General features: G+C 36.2%; 1 protein-coding gene across 2 annotated transcripts in view; it reads right to left on the reverse strand.

Moving 5' to 3' along the window:
* The window catches only part of LOC123310911 (chaoptin-like), a 268,551-nt gene that overhangs the window by 13,897 nt on the left and 238,053 nt on the right, over window positions 1-16,601 (reverse strand). For both annotated transcript variants that reach the window (XM_044894607.1, XM_044894618.1), the window contains one exon: window positions 7,252-7,362. In XM_044894607.1, coding sequence (XP_044750542.1) covers window positions 7,252-7,362 — 111 coding nt within the window. The remainder of the gene's footprint in view (window positions 1-7,251; window positions 7,363-16,601) is intronic.

Genomic DNA, 16,601 nt, shown 5'->3' on the forward strand with positions numbered 1-16,601 from the left:
CTTAAACGAATTCTGTATCTCCAAGAGCTTCTCATGCTGTTGGAAATGTTTCCTGAGATAGGGTTACTTGTTCCCCTATCTCAACTTGAAGCATCTTGATTTGTTTGTTTCGAAAACGCGACATCGAAGGGGACGGTTGAAATATGGACCCTGGAAAACCCAGGAGGATTTTAACGGAAGGGAATTTCTTCTTCGAAACTGTCTCGCCAATTTGCTAAATTCATTGTAAACACCCTCTTCTTCTGTGCGTGGCTGAATCCATTCCTCTTACCTATTGACGGCTTACATCCCCCGGAATTATAAATAATTCGATAAAACAGTTCATTCGGAATATTGTGATAAAAAAAATTGTTTTCCTATATACTATACAGGGTGAGTCTTTGACTCGTACACATATTTTAACAGTTGATTCTTGAGGTAAAAAAAAACCACTTTTTTCCTATACCTATACCAAGTATTTGTGATATTCGTAAAATTGGGTGAATGAAACTCTGTTTAAAAGAGCCATAGATGTGTGGTGTCATAGATTTAGCTAGTTATTCTGAAGGTTACTTTGTTTTCCCAGGGGTGGCATAGCTCATTTAGAAAACTTAAAATGGCTATATCTTTTAAAAATCTGATGTTAAACTATTTGTACGAGTCAAAGGCGCATCTTATACAGGGTGTAGCGTAATGAATGTATAATATGGTGCCTACGGGTAGAGGACCTTATGGCGGTTCAGAAAAATATATTTTATGTTTAGTAAAAGTCCCTTGGTTTTCGAGATATTGGAGATTTTCGAAAATTCAAGAAAATCACACTCTTCGCCACTCGTTTTGCAGGCAAAATTCCAAATGAAGGAATTTTTTCAAAATGTTTTTTGGATAGTTTCCTGAATAGATGCGCTATCGAATGTAGATTATTATTTTTGGGGCGAATGAATAGTTTTTCATAATAAAAAAATCTACCTCAAATTTTCCGTTTTGCCCATTTTTTTTCCTAAGTTCAACCCAGCGTGGTGTAAAAAATAATATGGTTACCTGAGTGCCAAAGCAAGAGAAAACATGCCTGTTTCACTGAGATTCTGAAATGGTATAACTCACTCTATTTCCAGCATTAAATACAAAATAAATTGATATTACAATGAGTCAAGGCTCAGTTTGATGTAAGCCTTTTTCTTTAATTTTTAGCAACTGAAATGAGACTTGCAAGCAGAATAAAGCAATTATTCATAAGAAGTTGTGAAGCATCAAGTAGAGCTCCTGATGCCCACTTTGAACACTTTTTGTGAAACTCTATTCAATTAAACGATATTTTAAAATTGGTTTTTTTCTCTCGTATTCTTACATTATTAAGCCCTATAGTTATAAAGAAAGTAGTTTCTGAGCAAATTTCAAGTAACGAAGTGAATTTGAGCACTTTCTTAATTAAGAAAAAAGCTAGGAATCAATTTCTATTACATTGAGTCAAGACCTTTGTTACAAAAATGCTGAAATTTAATTCATAACTTGAAATTAACTTGAAAATATTGATTTCACAACCTTGGGGTTCAATTATATAAGAAAATGAGAAAAAATAACAATTTTAAAATATCGTTTCATTGAATAAAGTTTCACAAATGATGTTTGAATTGGCCACCATGAGTTCCGATACATGCTCTATAGTCTACACTTTCTAATGAATAATAGCTTTATTGCATATCAACAATTTTAAAATGAGTTTCGTTTCATTGAATTAAATTTCACGAAAGATGCTCTAAGAGGCCACCATGGGCTTCAGTACATGCTCTATACCTTTTTATAGATGATTGCTTTATTCTGCTTGCTTTTCTATTTTAGTTGCTAAAAATTTTAGAAATAGTCTTCACATTAAACTAGGCCTCAACTGATTGCAATAGAAATTAATTTTGTATTTAATGCTGAAAATACAGAGAGTTATACCATTTCGGAATGTCAATGAAACGGGCATGTTTTTTCTTGCATTGGCTCTCAGGTAACCAAATTATTTTTTACACCGCGCTAGGTTGAACTTATGAAAAAAAAAAGCAAAACGGAAAAGTTGAGTTAGATCTTTTTTTCATGAAGAACTATTCATGCGCCTCAAAAATAATGAATTACATTCGATTGACCATCTATCCAGGAATACTATCCAAAAAACAGTTTGAAAAAATTCTTTCATTTGAAGTCTTGCCTGCAGAACGAGTGGCGGAGGGTGTAATTCTCTTGAATTTTCGAAAATCTCCAATATCTCGAAAACCAAGGCACTTTTACTAAACGTAAAATATATTTTTATGAACCGCCATAGAGTCCTCTACCCGCAGGCTACATATTATCCATTCATTACGGCAAATATATGGATGTGTATAGTTCGTAGTAACGGAGCTGACGACGAAATGAATTCATTGCCAAAAGAAAAAAGATGAGGTAAGTGAAAGCTCATTTGTAAGCACAATATGCTTGGACACAGCTCTGTTTATGAAAAACCTAATGCTCAAAGAAGCTCATAAGAGATTATGATCAATTTATGCATCGATGGTGGATAAAAGTTATTGTATATCAATTAAATATTATGGTCACCATGAAGTTTTGATTCAACACTGTCAGTTGGATTGAAATCGACTTGCAGCTTAAAGAGTTATAATATGAATCTCTCACGCCAGTGGGGATCGTTAAAAACAAGGAAATTATAATAATAATCTCAGGAAGAACGGAAAAGTATTTCGGAAAGCGATAGAAGTTTGTGGATGCATTTGCATTTTCCTGTAAAATATTCACTCTTGTAATCTGGATTGAGCAGATGATGTTTTAATTATGGTCTTGGCCTCGGAGAGAAGTTCAACTCGATAAAGTTTGAGGACAGGAGTGAATTAATCGTTCGAGAGAGTCGAAAATATGTATGCTTCATGAATAATAATCCATCTCATTTTGAGCTCGTCCATTGTTGCAGGATTGATGATAAACGAAGGGTGGCATTAAGTTAGTGTATTAGTAAAGTCTTTATTGTGAATATTGAGCATTAATTTGAAACGACATCATTGACATTTTTCACCATGATAATCATGTCATTTCTTTGGATTATCATAAATATAATAGATTGAGAATGTAAATGTGCACAAAATCTGGGCTATAGTGTGAATTTCATCATAAATGAATCATGAATGAATTTTTTGCGAATTCATAAACGCAGAAGTCTTTGTTCATTCAGGAAGTATGGATATCCACAAAAATTTTTAAGAATTTTTTCAAATTCAAATTAATTTCAAATGAAATTAATTTACTTCCGTTCTGTTCAATTATATTGTTAACTGTTTCAATATAAATGCAAGTATAGAGAATATAACTTATTCAAATTTGTTTCCTTTTTTAATGCAGGTAGCTTTTCATTCGGATCTTTCTTCGGTCTGTTTTTTTTTCTATTGGTAGACATTTCCATATTCATTGTATTGCGAGGAAGACATACTAGAATCATGAAGGACAACATCTGTTAAATGGCTTCTCTTGCGTGATATTTTGTTGAGAAAAAATGGGCGAATCAGAAAAAATTTCGTGAGATTTCAGAGTTGGTGATGTCAGTTTTAGATTCAGCAAAATTAGTATGTAGGTGTCTTTTCCCAATGCCTTACTTTCGAAGCCACCAGTTTTCATTGGCCCTAGAAATCTAATGCGTCCTTCTGCCTCTGTTTATGAACTCCCTATCACATTCACAGGTCATTTGTCAATTAAATTGGAAATGAGGTGTAATCATCTACAGACTCACTAACGGCCGTGTTCAATAAACCTATCTATCCATCGTTACACTTACTGACGATTGGTTACCATTGGTAACCATACTAAAATATATCTACAGATAGATCATAGAAACGAAATCACATGCATTTTCTATCTTGAGTAACTGAAACAATGAATAGATAAGATTATTGAAAACGGCCGTAAATATCGATTTGTTCGTCTATCTAACAATAATGACAATGACTTGCTCTCTTTTGAACATATTTCATTCAATATTCATGAGGATGAATTAAGAACGCTGACAATTTCACATGGTTGCTTATGTCAGGGTATCCCAAACTGCTTGATTTTGGCTGTTTCTGATACTTCCAGAACAGATAAGTTAAATGGTTGAAAGGAGTCCTGGGCTCGATTTTCAGGATTCCAATTTTCAGGATATCTTCTTGAAGATATAACTAAATTCTGATATTTTGTCGATTTAGAAAATGTGACATAAATTCTTTATTTTCGAAAATATCTAAAACCGATAATAAATTTCTACAGGCCCTTTTTCACTGGGAATACGACACTATTGACAATTGATTTATATACTCCATTCACATTTATTTTAGCAGTCGGTTTGCCATGAAATAGTTTTGTAACTAGAACGGAGTAAGGTTGGCACTCATGAAATGTCGTTAAAGTCATAACGCCATTGCCACAACCAAAGATATTATCTTTGGCCACAACTATATTTTTATTACGAGAATGCCGAAAGTGACTGAGTAAAGAGACAGGGTTTCAGGAAGTGCTATTTAGAATTCAGGTCCGCTCATTCAAATAGTTATACCCTGATATTCTAAAATCCACAATACGTCAGACGGTAGCGAACATATTCAATGTAAGTGAATTTATTTGATGTTTCATCTGAATCGTGTTATGTCAGTGAAGGTAGGTGGCTGTTGGTCGTCTAGTCGCATAAATGAGCTAGGTGTTCCTCAGGGCTCAATATTAGGGCCGCTACTCTTCCTTCTTTTTGTCAATGACCTACCCAAACATCTGGTCCTGACTCTAGTTCGTTTAGTCATTTTTGTTGACGATTTGTCTATTGCTGTGTCCGCACAGACGATTGATGAACTCAAGAGTGTATGTGAATCTCTTATAGGACAGTTTGAGAACTGGTGCAGAATGAATGCCTTAATCATAAACATCGATTAGACTGAGAGTCTTCTCTTCACATTACGTAACTCTACTGTATGCTCATTTGACTTATACCATGGGAATGAGACCTTGAAATCAAAGAAAATTGTTAAATTCTTGGGAGTGTTCGTGGATGACAGGTTGAGGTGGTGTCATCATGTAGATCAAATTTGTAAAAAGATGAGCACTGCTTACTATGCTATCAGCCGTATAAAAGATACTCTTCCTCAACAATCAGTAATTAGTGTATATTATAGCTTAGTCTATAGTCATATGTCCTATTGCATACTTGTTTGGGGTAACTCAATTGATTTTGATAGAATTTTACTATCTCAAAAACGCATAATACGTTTGATTTTTGGCCTTCATCCTCGTACATCTTGCCGGCCTGTGTTTGTTGCCCAGAATATACTTACTGCACCTTGTATATATATCTTCAATGCCCTAATGTACGTCAAAAGTAATCAAAGCAGATTCGACAAACTTTCAAGTTTTCATAGCTATTCCACCAGAAATACTGAGACCTTTTCTATTCCATTGCACAGAACCACAAAATTCCAATCATCTATCTTATATAGTGGAATTAAACTTTACAATCATTTGCCATTCAAGGTACGGGCAATGGGTGGACGAGGGTTCAGAACGACGGTGAGGAATTTGTTGATAAAAAAGGCTTATTATAGTATCAATGAGTATTTATGTGATTCCATTATTGTGTAGTTTACAAACTTGATGTGAAGCTGACTTGTCCTATACATTGAATGTCGAACAGGATCAATAAATTATTATTATTATTATTATTATTATGAATCTAAACGACTTACATTTCACCTGAATATTTTCACAATCAGAAAGATTGTGAATGAAGGGGATGACAAATAATTTCCTTCTATGGGAGATCCAAAAAAGTGGCATTTGAGAATTTTATGTTTGAGTGAATTCATGCGAAAAGTTTACTACAGGATTTTTGATGAATGTCATCGTAGAATAAGTTCCCCAAAATTGATTTTTCTATTTTTCATTTGACTTGTCCCATACATTGTAAATGTCTAAAGGTACCAATAAATACCTAATTATTTTTATTATATCAATGTATTAAGATGAACAGCCACAAATACGAGCCAGTTGTCCTGTTAATTGTTTATTCATGTGAAATTTTTGTTCAAAGGTGAAGTTTATCTTGACTTGAAATTTCCTTCAATTCCTTTTACTTATATTGATGCAAAATGATTTTTGTTGAAGAATTTAACATTCTTGTAATTATCTGTTAATTCCTTTGGGAGATACCCATTCCCAACCACTGCATCATATGCATTTCATCTTCGGGTTAATATTATTGAAATCTACAATTGATGTAACGTATTCGAACTTTAGCCAGAGAAGATAACGAACATTAACTCTACTCAAGCTAGTGCATATTATGATATTAAACTGATCTCTTGTATTTTCCATGCAAATAACTGGATTTGGTATGCCTTCAATCAGTTTGTATAAAGTTCAATTATGTTCGTCACATATTTTACGAAGAGATTCGTAATTGTGATAAAATACGTAATAACAGAAACTTTTACTTTTACTTTACTTTACTTTTACATAGCATTGATTAAAAAACCAAAAATGTTTCTTTCATAACTCCACATTTTCGTACTATACAGAGTGAAATGTGTCAAATTTCCATGGCCAACCGAGTGCTAAAATGGAAGTGAATGGAGTATACATATAACTGCAAGATTACATTTCAATTAATCGTTCACTGTCCTGAATTCCTTGACCTCATATAATCAACTGTAATAATATTGACTTTGTTGTGGATACCTTTTATGATATTCCTTATGATTGAATTGATCTTCTTGTTCCGAAGTCGATCAAATTATCACAACAAATTTTTCTCAAAAATTATACTCAATTTTAATATTCGTCGTTGATTTTTTTCCATATTTCTATAAAATTATTGAGTTTTGGCGTTTCAGAATGTGACAACCTGCACTACCTGTTCCACACAACACGCTAACATATCGCGAAACATTACTTCAAAGAATGAAAATCTACAGCAACATTGAGATATACTTGATCCTCGAATCACTGAAACATTTTTGAATAAAATATGTCCACTATCCTATTTTCTCTCCATTTTTGAATAAGGTCTTCATAAAACAAAAATTTTTGTCCATAGGTAAAAGCCATAATTTATAATTCACTGATCATTTAAAAAAAACAACAACCAACAACACTAACTTGTTCAGCAGAAGCTAAGAATTACGTTCAGACACATATTATCGACCTTCAAAATTCCATAGTCTACTTGTCGCACGTTAAGTAGGTGAGTTGTTGAAATATTTCTAGAATTATAAAATATTTACTCACCCGTGCAGATTGATCCATTGTAGGCTTCGAAGTTCCTTGAAAGCCGCAAATGGGATATCATCTAATTGATTGTAGCTTAAATCTAAGGAGCTGAGTGTCTTCCAGAGGGAACTGTAACAAAAACCGCAGGAAATACCATCATTATTGATAGGGCTGCGAAATCTCATTTTTCCGGAAGTTTGTAAAACCAAAAGGCTGAATCGGAATCGGCTTCATTATTCGTATTGCTTCATTTTACCCAGCTCACTGGTGGAATTCGATTGGAATTTGATTAAACTTGAATAAAGGATTACTTCATTTCGTGAACAATTCAAAATATAATGCATTTCATAGTGGAGCCGAATCAACTCTTCTTGCAACTATTGAATGAATTGTTAGAGTTATAAAAATTTGCAACCAGTAAAAAGATTTCATCCCTGATATATAACTATTCAATTCCTGCATGTCAGGATTATCAGCAGGTAGTTTAGTGAATTTACCTTGGTGTATGCTATGGGAAACACTACAGAACACAAATATAAACCAGACTTTGATTGGGGCATTGAAGAATCTATATTATGGCTCAACATCTAGAATTAAAATAGGAAACAAATTGTCAAGTCCATTTTATGTCAATAAGGGCTTACGACAGGGATGCACCATATCAACCACTTTATTTAAAGTATATATAAAAAATGCTTTAATGCAATGGAAGCGAAAATGTTCTGGGATGGGTATACCCCTGAATGATACAAACATTTACACCTTACCTACAGTTTGCGGATGATCAGGTAATAGTCGCAGGAGACAAGGAAGATCTGGAATACATGACACGCAAACTGAAAGAAACATATGAATATTGGGGATTAGAAATGAACCTAGAAAAAACCAAATACCTTTGTATAGGAGACGAAAAGAGCGTACTGGATATTGGGGGTGCAGAAGGCATACAACCTTGCGAGGAGTACAAGTATTTGGGAGTGAAGTTCGACACAAGCGGCACAGATGACAATGAGATAAGATCTAGAGTAACAGCGGCAAGAAAAGTGATTGGCTGTTTGAATGGAATATTGTGGAGCAAAAACATAACTAGATCACGAAAGTTCAACATCTACAATACAATGATCAAAAGCCAATTAACTTATGGGTCCGAGACATGGAGACTGACAGAAAGAAATAAGAAGAGGATAGAAGCTGCAGAGATGGATGCGTTGAGGAGATCGGCTAGAATATCAAGAATGCAAAGAATAAGAAACCAGGAAGTACGTAATCAAATGGGAGTAGAAGGCACAATCATGGATGATATAGAGAGAAAACAACTGATCTGGTATGGACATGTTCAACGGATGGGACAAACACGATTACCGAAACAAATAATGGAGTGGATACCAAATATAAAAAGACGAAGAGGAAGACCAAAGAAAAACTGGTTGGAGGGAATACGAAAAGCAATGAGCGATCGAAACTTACAAATAGGACAATGGGAAGATCGCAAACAATGGAATCTAGGCATCGGACAACGTCGTCGCGCGTTTTAAACCGATATATATATATATAAGTTTAGTGAATTTATTTCCTCTACAGGCCTGACACCGAAGATACTACCAGATAATTTGAGGAAACTTCAGTTGGACGAAAATATCCTAGAGAGTCATGCAGAAGGCGGTACTGCGAGAACGGCAAGTACATGGGAAATGCAGAAGACCAACATCTTCTTCTACGTACGGTGCCCCATTGGGCTGAACTGAGGTCTCGTGACCCGTTGTTCGTCCGCTTGTAGTTGGAGAGACTCAAACTCTGTCACACGCTGAGAAAAACGGAGTTATGGGTGTTGTGTTTCCTAGGTGTGTCATCCTTAAGTCTAGACCAACATCTACTCTAACAAGAAGTGCGGGTAGATCAGAAATCTAACCGACAGCAAGGAGCCGATGAGCTACCCGGACCGGACCACCACCACGAGCCCGAAAACCTCTAAAAAGTTCCAACAGTGTGCATCTACTGAAAACCAAATACCACATATGCTGAAAATGGTAGAAGGATTCTCTGAAGATATCAAAATGAAGTTTGGACTGGAAAAATGTCGACTTCTGAAGATGCAAAAGGAAGGGTCGGAAATTGAAGCATATTAAAGGAGGGAGATACGTACAAGGAACTAGGGATCAAACAGGCTAGAGGAATCAATCTCACTCAGATGAAGAATGAATTCACGGAAGAGTTCACCAGAAACTTGAGAAGGATAATGAGAACTGGTCTTAACAGCAAGAATCGGATAAAAGCGTTCATATACCAAATGACAAAGAAACTGCAACACCCAGAAGGAGCTGTTTAAATTTTAATTTTTGCTGGTAAAATATAGATAGTATAGCAAGGAGTAAATGATTAAAATTTGGAAAAAAAATCGTGAAGGTTTTTTCATAAAAACATTTTTTGTTACGTAAATATTGTAGTCGTTTTTTGCAAATTTTTTAAACCAACTGTTCGAGGAGGTCCAAAGTCGATGTTTAGTTGTTTTTAAAATGCCTAGAGCACGTGTACGCAGAATTTATTGCCAGCTAAGTGAATTTGAAAAAGGTCGAATTATTGGTCTACGGGAGGCAGGGTACGAACAGAAATCCAACTACTGTTATGAGATGTTGTCAAGCATGGTTTGATAATGCCCAAAATCGAAGAAGAGTAGGCACCAGAAGTCTAAGGGGCACAAATGAAGTTCAAGATCGGCATCTAAGACTTATAGGGACCGATTTGCGACAACTCAATCTTTGGCTGATGAGTGGTTGGGGGAACAAGGCCATCCTGTAACTGTCCGAACGGTTTACCGCCGTATAAGGTCTTTTGGACTGCAGCATTATCGACCCCATCTTGTGTTACCTCTTACGGTTGAGGAAAGACGGCAACGATTACAGTGATGCAGAGAACGACAACATTGAAGTATGGAATGGCATTAGGTCTCTCATCTCGATTCTCCTTTGGTGCACATGATGGCCGAAGAAGGGAAAGACGACGTCGAGGAGAAAGACGTGAACCTCATTTTGATGCTGAGCGTCATGTATATCGGACAATAGGCGTTAAGGTATGGTATGGCTATTGCACATGCAAGTAGGTCACCTTTAGTCTTTATTCGAGGTAACATGACAGCGCTGCGTTACCTTCAAGAAATAGTGGAGCCATATGTTGTACCTTACATTAACCGGCTTGAGAATCCAACATTTCAGCAAGATAATGCTCGGCCTCATGTTGCCAGAGTTAGTTTAAAATTTTTGAAGCGACCCATGTGAATCTTTTGCCATTGCTGCCCAGATCCCCCGATCTTTCGCCCATAGGGCATCTTTGGGAAATCATGGGTAGAAGACTTGGAAATTTACTCCATCCCCTACGGACTTTGGCGTCTCTGATCATAAATTAAACATTTCAATGATCTGCGGATGTTGATAAAAAAACCTGGTACTTTAAATGACTGCCGGAAATAGGGTTGATGGTAGTTTTATTATTTCTTAGTCTTAGCTTTATGTGAGCAGCTTACAATCATAAAAATAAACCCACAATTGTTTTGATTTGCGAGCTTGGGTATAATACCTAAAAAAATTTCATGAAATCTTTATGAGTGAAAATAATATTGCCCCACAATTACGGCATGAAGATATGGCTGCGATAAGTCGAGTAAGTGATTCGATTTCTATATTAATAATGTCCTCCGCCAAATGTCTATCATTAATTCCGACCATAAACTCCATTATGAAATATAAAGTCTGATAGCGTGTAGACCAGCGAGCTCTCCTTATCTCGGTGCTCCCCAGAACGATTATACAAATCGCTATTATTCTGAGGGGGCCAGCTTAACGACGTTCATCAATTTTGTGTATCGGAATATTGCGAGAATATTGCTATGAGGAATATCCATCTAGTGGTTGTATCTATTAACGAAGTTCAAACGTTAGTTTATGAATGGGCTGTTTTATTTATGTCCAGCGAAGGAGAACACTTTTCTTTTTCAGAAAAAACATTAATTCTTCGAAGCAATTTCCTCACCAGACTCACAGTTTAAAGAATTATTTATTCACCAATCGTGTGGCTGTGGTTTATTAATTTGATTTTTAAAAGCATTAACCGCATATACGGCAGAAGTAAAACGTAAATTCGATCATTTACCTTTCACCGTGAGATGCATTCTGACAACGAAGACCAACCAAACCTGCCACAGCGACCAAAGCGGCCTATTGTGGCACAAAAACAAGCTCAGATAACTGTCCCATCCAGTCCCATCATACTCAGGAAGGAGATGATGTCAGAGGGGGAGTGATTCTTGAGTTCCTCTAGATTCAGCTTGGGAGAGCCAAAGACTCCAAGTCTGACCCTATCTGCCGCCTGGCAGTCAGGAGGATGTACCTACTCAGTCTCGTCCTCCTCTAGGCAGAGCCTGCAGAGTGATTCATTGACGATGCTGAGTTTGCTCTGAGCTTGCAGTGTACCTTGAAGACCTCATTATAGACTTCAGATTGGTTTTGGAAAATTCTAGCCATTGGTTGGCATATAAACTGGGATGCACTGAGATGGTCCTATGCGATTAAAGCAGTCCAAAACGGTAACGCCAATATTCCTCTGCCTTATCCAGCTATTATTTCGCTTCCTGATTAAGGAATAGAAATTCTTATAGTTGGTTCCGGGCTCATAAACAATGCGTTTGCGCCTTCTCTGGCCAGAGCATCCGATAACTCGTTGCCTATGAAGCCCGAGTGTCCAGGTACCCAAATATGTTACAGTGTCTTGTGACTTCCCAATTTCGAGAGGTTCGATCTGCATTCCAGTACCTGTGCTGAATTGCATTTGTCAGATGCGAGAGATTTGGTGGCACCTTGACTATCCGTTAGGATTTTTATTGACCAACCTATCCAACCCCCGTCAAGCAGAAGATTGGCTCATAGTTTAATGGCAAAAATTTCCTCCTGAAATGCTGTCGCCAACCCGTCCAGAGTAACACTGAGTTCGGTCAGCGGTCTACGACTGTAGTCTTCGGCTCCAGAGCCCTGTTTGGTTCCGGAGCCATCAGTAAACCAACAAAGTCCTTGTAAATAGAGTTCCTTGTGACAAAGCCATTCGTCTCTGCTTGGAATCAGAAAACTGAAGGTTCCGTCCGTACCGGATCTTGTGCTAACCTTGTCAGTTCTCATGCCCATCAGCTTGTCCGCCTTCAGTTGAGCTTAGAGCCGATTGGGCACGTAAATGAGTTTATCAGGATCATTCACGGTTAGGTGGTGGAGCCTGTGAGTTGCTAGTCTTGCCTCTCCCTGGACAAGAATGTAAGGGAGGTTTAATAGCATCTCCATGGGCTTGGTTGGAGTAGAGCGGAATGTCCTTGAAATCATGAGACATGCCGTTCTCTGGAATCTCTAAAGTTGTTTTGGGTTTGTTTGCGTTCTGCGCAGGACCACCAGGCGATGCAGCCGTAGGTGATTATTGGTCTAATCAACGTGACGTATACCCAGTAGAGCTTCTTCGGCGCTATTCCTCAAGTTTTTCAAAAAATCCTTCGACAGGTCCCGAGGGAGTGTCTGGCTTTGTGGATGATTTTGTCCACATGGGAGTTCCAGAGGAGCTTTTTATTCACGGTAATACCCACATATTTGGCTTCTTCTACAAGTGGAATTGACTTGATGTAGAGAAGAGGTGGAGAAATTTCAAATTTTCTCCTCCTAGTGAAGAGCACAACCAAGGTTTTACTAGGGTTGACGCCCAACTACTCACTCGCGCACCAACCCTGAATTGCAGTTAATGTTCCCTGAAGAACAGATGAGATGATAACATCCTCATTGCCCGTCAGCCAAACAACTATCCACATATATCATCCGCATATTCTTGAACGTATACTTGAAGCAAGCTAATGAATTAGAGCAATTAGATCGTCAAACAGAGTAAACCAGAGTAGGGGTGACAGAACGCCATCCTGCTGGCACCCTCTGCCTGTAGGGCATAGTTACGATATTTCTGGAGCTCAGCATCGTGCAGATCCAGTTTGATATGGTGACAGGGACACCCTTGACCTTGGCAGCCCTCACTTAAGACTCAGTGAGGGCAGTGTTAAAGACTTCTTCAATATCCAGAAGGGAATAAACTACCGACATCTCTCTGGAGTTGATAGAGTCAGAGATCCTGCCGACAATGTTGTTGAGGGCAAGATCTGTAGATTTGCCTTTATGGTATGCATACTGTTGAGAATTCAGAAGATGTTTTCGCACAATCACATAGCTCTTTACGAAAATTTGGAATGATTATATCCTTTTATCTGGGCCAAATCGGAAAAATGGTAAAAGATATAGTGTTTTTTTTGGCTTCAGGAATCTAGTGTTGAAATGATTGTACAGAGTGGGCAAATTTCGATGTTTTAGCACTACAGCTTTTAAACCAGAGGAGATAGACAAAATCTGATACTCCATTCTCGTTCTCTTTTTCTGAGAAACTAACAAGAGTAGTAGTCATTTTTGGCCACCTTCTTTTGTTTTCGAGTTATAAGCGAAAATTTGAAAAATGGCGATTTCGAAAAAAATTTATATCTCCGCTAATACTGATGATAGAGCTCTGAAATTGAAACATTATACAGGCACTTTTTCACGAAGAATCCAGTGGCATGCTCGCCTTCTTAGCAGGATTTTTAATTATGAAGCTATGACCCAAAGTTATGTTTTTTTTAATAGGAACACTAGATTTCTGTATATCTGTAGATATAACATCATATGGTTTATATCAATATAAATAATAGCAAATGGTCAAAAACTTTTTTCCCAATATTTCTATGGTTTCAACTTTTGACGAGCACAGAAAAATAGAGCTTCCTATTACAAGAGCACTCTCCTTCCGGCAATGTCATTCTTTCTATGCTTTTTACCAATTTTCACAAAACTTGAATCAAGATATATTTCATCAATTTTTATTATAAAATTTTATTTTATAAGGACTAATATAAGGAGTCAGTGGTAATCATACTTTGCTATATTTTTCTATGCTCATACAAAAGTTGAAACCAATTAAATATTGAGAAAAAAGGTTTTTGAACACTTTCTATTATTTATATTGATACAAACCATATGATGTTATATATATTTTTAAAATCAGTAAAAAGTAAGCTTTCAAAAAATTGCACTGAAATCTAGTGTTCCCATTTAAAAAACATAACTTAGGGTCATAGCTTCGTAATTAAAAATCGTGCTAAAAAGGCGAGCCCGCCTTTTATAATGTATAATGTTTTAATTTCAGAGCTCTATCACCAGTACTAGCGGAGATATAAATTTATTTCGATATCACCATTTTTAAAATGTTTGCTTATAACTCTAAAACAAAAGAAAGTGGCCAAATATGACTACTTCTATTGTTAGTTTTTCAGAAAAAGAGAACGAGAATGGGATATCAGATTTTTTCTATCTCCTCTGGTTTAGAAACTGTAGTGCTAAAACATCGAAACTTGCCCACACTGTACAAGTCAAAGGCTTTCTTCGATGTGACATCTAAACCTGTAGTGCTGCCTTTGGACGAATTGAATAATTTTCCGGTCTTATACATAATTTAAATGTTTTGTTAAGAGAAGATACCCTTTTCGTCATCAACTTTTGTTTCGGTAATGCAGATATCTGCCGCGTAGCAAATTGAACTAAAGAGGAACGATTCCGTTTCATCGGATCCCACCGGTAAGGAATGGAAAAGCAATTCCGTTCTATTTACTAGGATAAATCTGTTTCGCTCGGCAGAGTGAGTAACAATTCTTCTATTCAACTTTGCCTAAACTTCCGCATTGAATAATAAATTGGGAACAAGCGTGCTTTGAAATAGGCGCCGTTTTCCATTAGGACTTTTTCCAAGTTTCTATTTTCCGGCTAAATTGCTGAGTCTGCACGGCATCCGGGTTGCAGGTATTCAATGGGTCGAAGAATTTGAAATTGATTCCACTTGATCGTATACCTTGATATATCTCGCTGATTTAGTTCGCTATCCTATGAGTTACAACATTCTAAATGATTTATCGTTCCACGAGAACACCGGCAATCTCAAATGTTTCGCTACACAAAAATCATTAAATTTATAAGTAAAATGAGTTCCAGTTCTATACAGGATGTTTTCAATTCCTATTTGTTTGTGCTGCAAATATGTATTTCCTGTGTTGAATTGAAATCTGCTCATTCTAATAGTAAACCTGGTATTTTGCAATCGATGGTTTATCTGTGGTATCCTACATATTCGATAAATCTCATAGAGCTAAATGATTCCAAAACTAGGAAGATTGTGAGTGAGGATGAGGAATTTTCTTCTGTGAGGAAACCCAAAAAGATGATGACCGTTGAGGATTTTATTTTCAGGAGAAAAATTCGGACTTCTAATCGAAAAGTTAACACTTCAATACCACTACTTTATTCTGTGGAAGATAATTTGGAATATAACTATAGACGTACATCACTTTTCGAAATTTTAAAATCACTTTTTTTTCTTAAAAATTTTTTCCGATTCGGCTCTGATAAAAAAATTAAGTCATTTAAAGTTTTCATAATGAGGAAAAACAAAATCACCTTCAGAATAACTAGCTAACTCTGTGACACTACACATCTGTGGATCTTTTAAACAGAGTTGCATCCAGCCAAAGTACCCAATTTTTCGAATTTTACAGATATTTTTCATTTTTGAACATCAAATTAGTCAAAAAACTATAAAAGAAAATATGAAGACTACTCTAATTTTAGAAAACGTTCAAATATTAATGAGATGGTGTCCAATTTAGTTTCAAGAGTTGGGTTTTTCGAAGTTTTTATATTTTTATGGTACGAAATGGTCATAATGAGAAAACTGAAAGACGTGGGTGATATCTTGTGCTCAAAAAAGATTAATCAAATAAATAAAAAAAACTATAGTCTGAAATTCATTTTATTCGATAAAACCGTTGGTTTTTCCACAGCCCGTATTTGTTAAACCAAACCGATTCGGAAAAAACGGTAAAAAAAAAGTGTTTCCTTTGACCTCCAGAATTGTGAAAAATTGTGAAAGAAACGTAATCTCTAAGATTTTTAAGTAGCACGGACAACATAGCACTAATTCAAAACCAAAAAATGTTTTGACAAGCGTTATACGCACATTCTTGTCTAATACAGTGCGGAATGTATAAAATTTTCAGGGTCAACCGTCTTCTTTTACAAAATGAATGTACTCTACTAGAATATATTGGAAAATTCTTAGTCTACTATAATACCAAACAAAATTTCAAGGTCAAAATATTTTATTACTCAACATATTCCCCTCTTAATTGGATACGTTTATTACAGCGAACCTGCAACGTCTCTAGAATTTTCAAAAATAAATGTTTCTTCTTGCTTTGCAAACCAGACCTCCACAGCTTTTAT

Source organism: Coccinella septempunctata, chromosome 1, assembly GCF_907165205.1.
Source record: "Coccinella septempunctata chromosome 1, icCocSept1.1, whole genome shotgun sequence".
NCBI classification, from domain to species: domain Eukaryota; kingdom Metazoa; phylum Arthropoda; class Insecta; order Coleoptera; family Coccinellidae; genus Coccinella; species Coccinella septempunctata.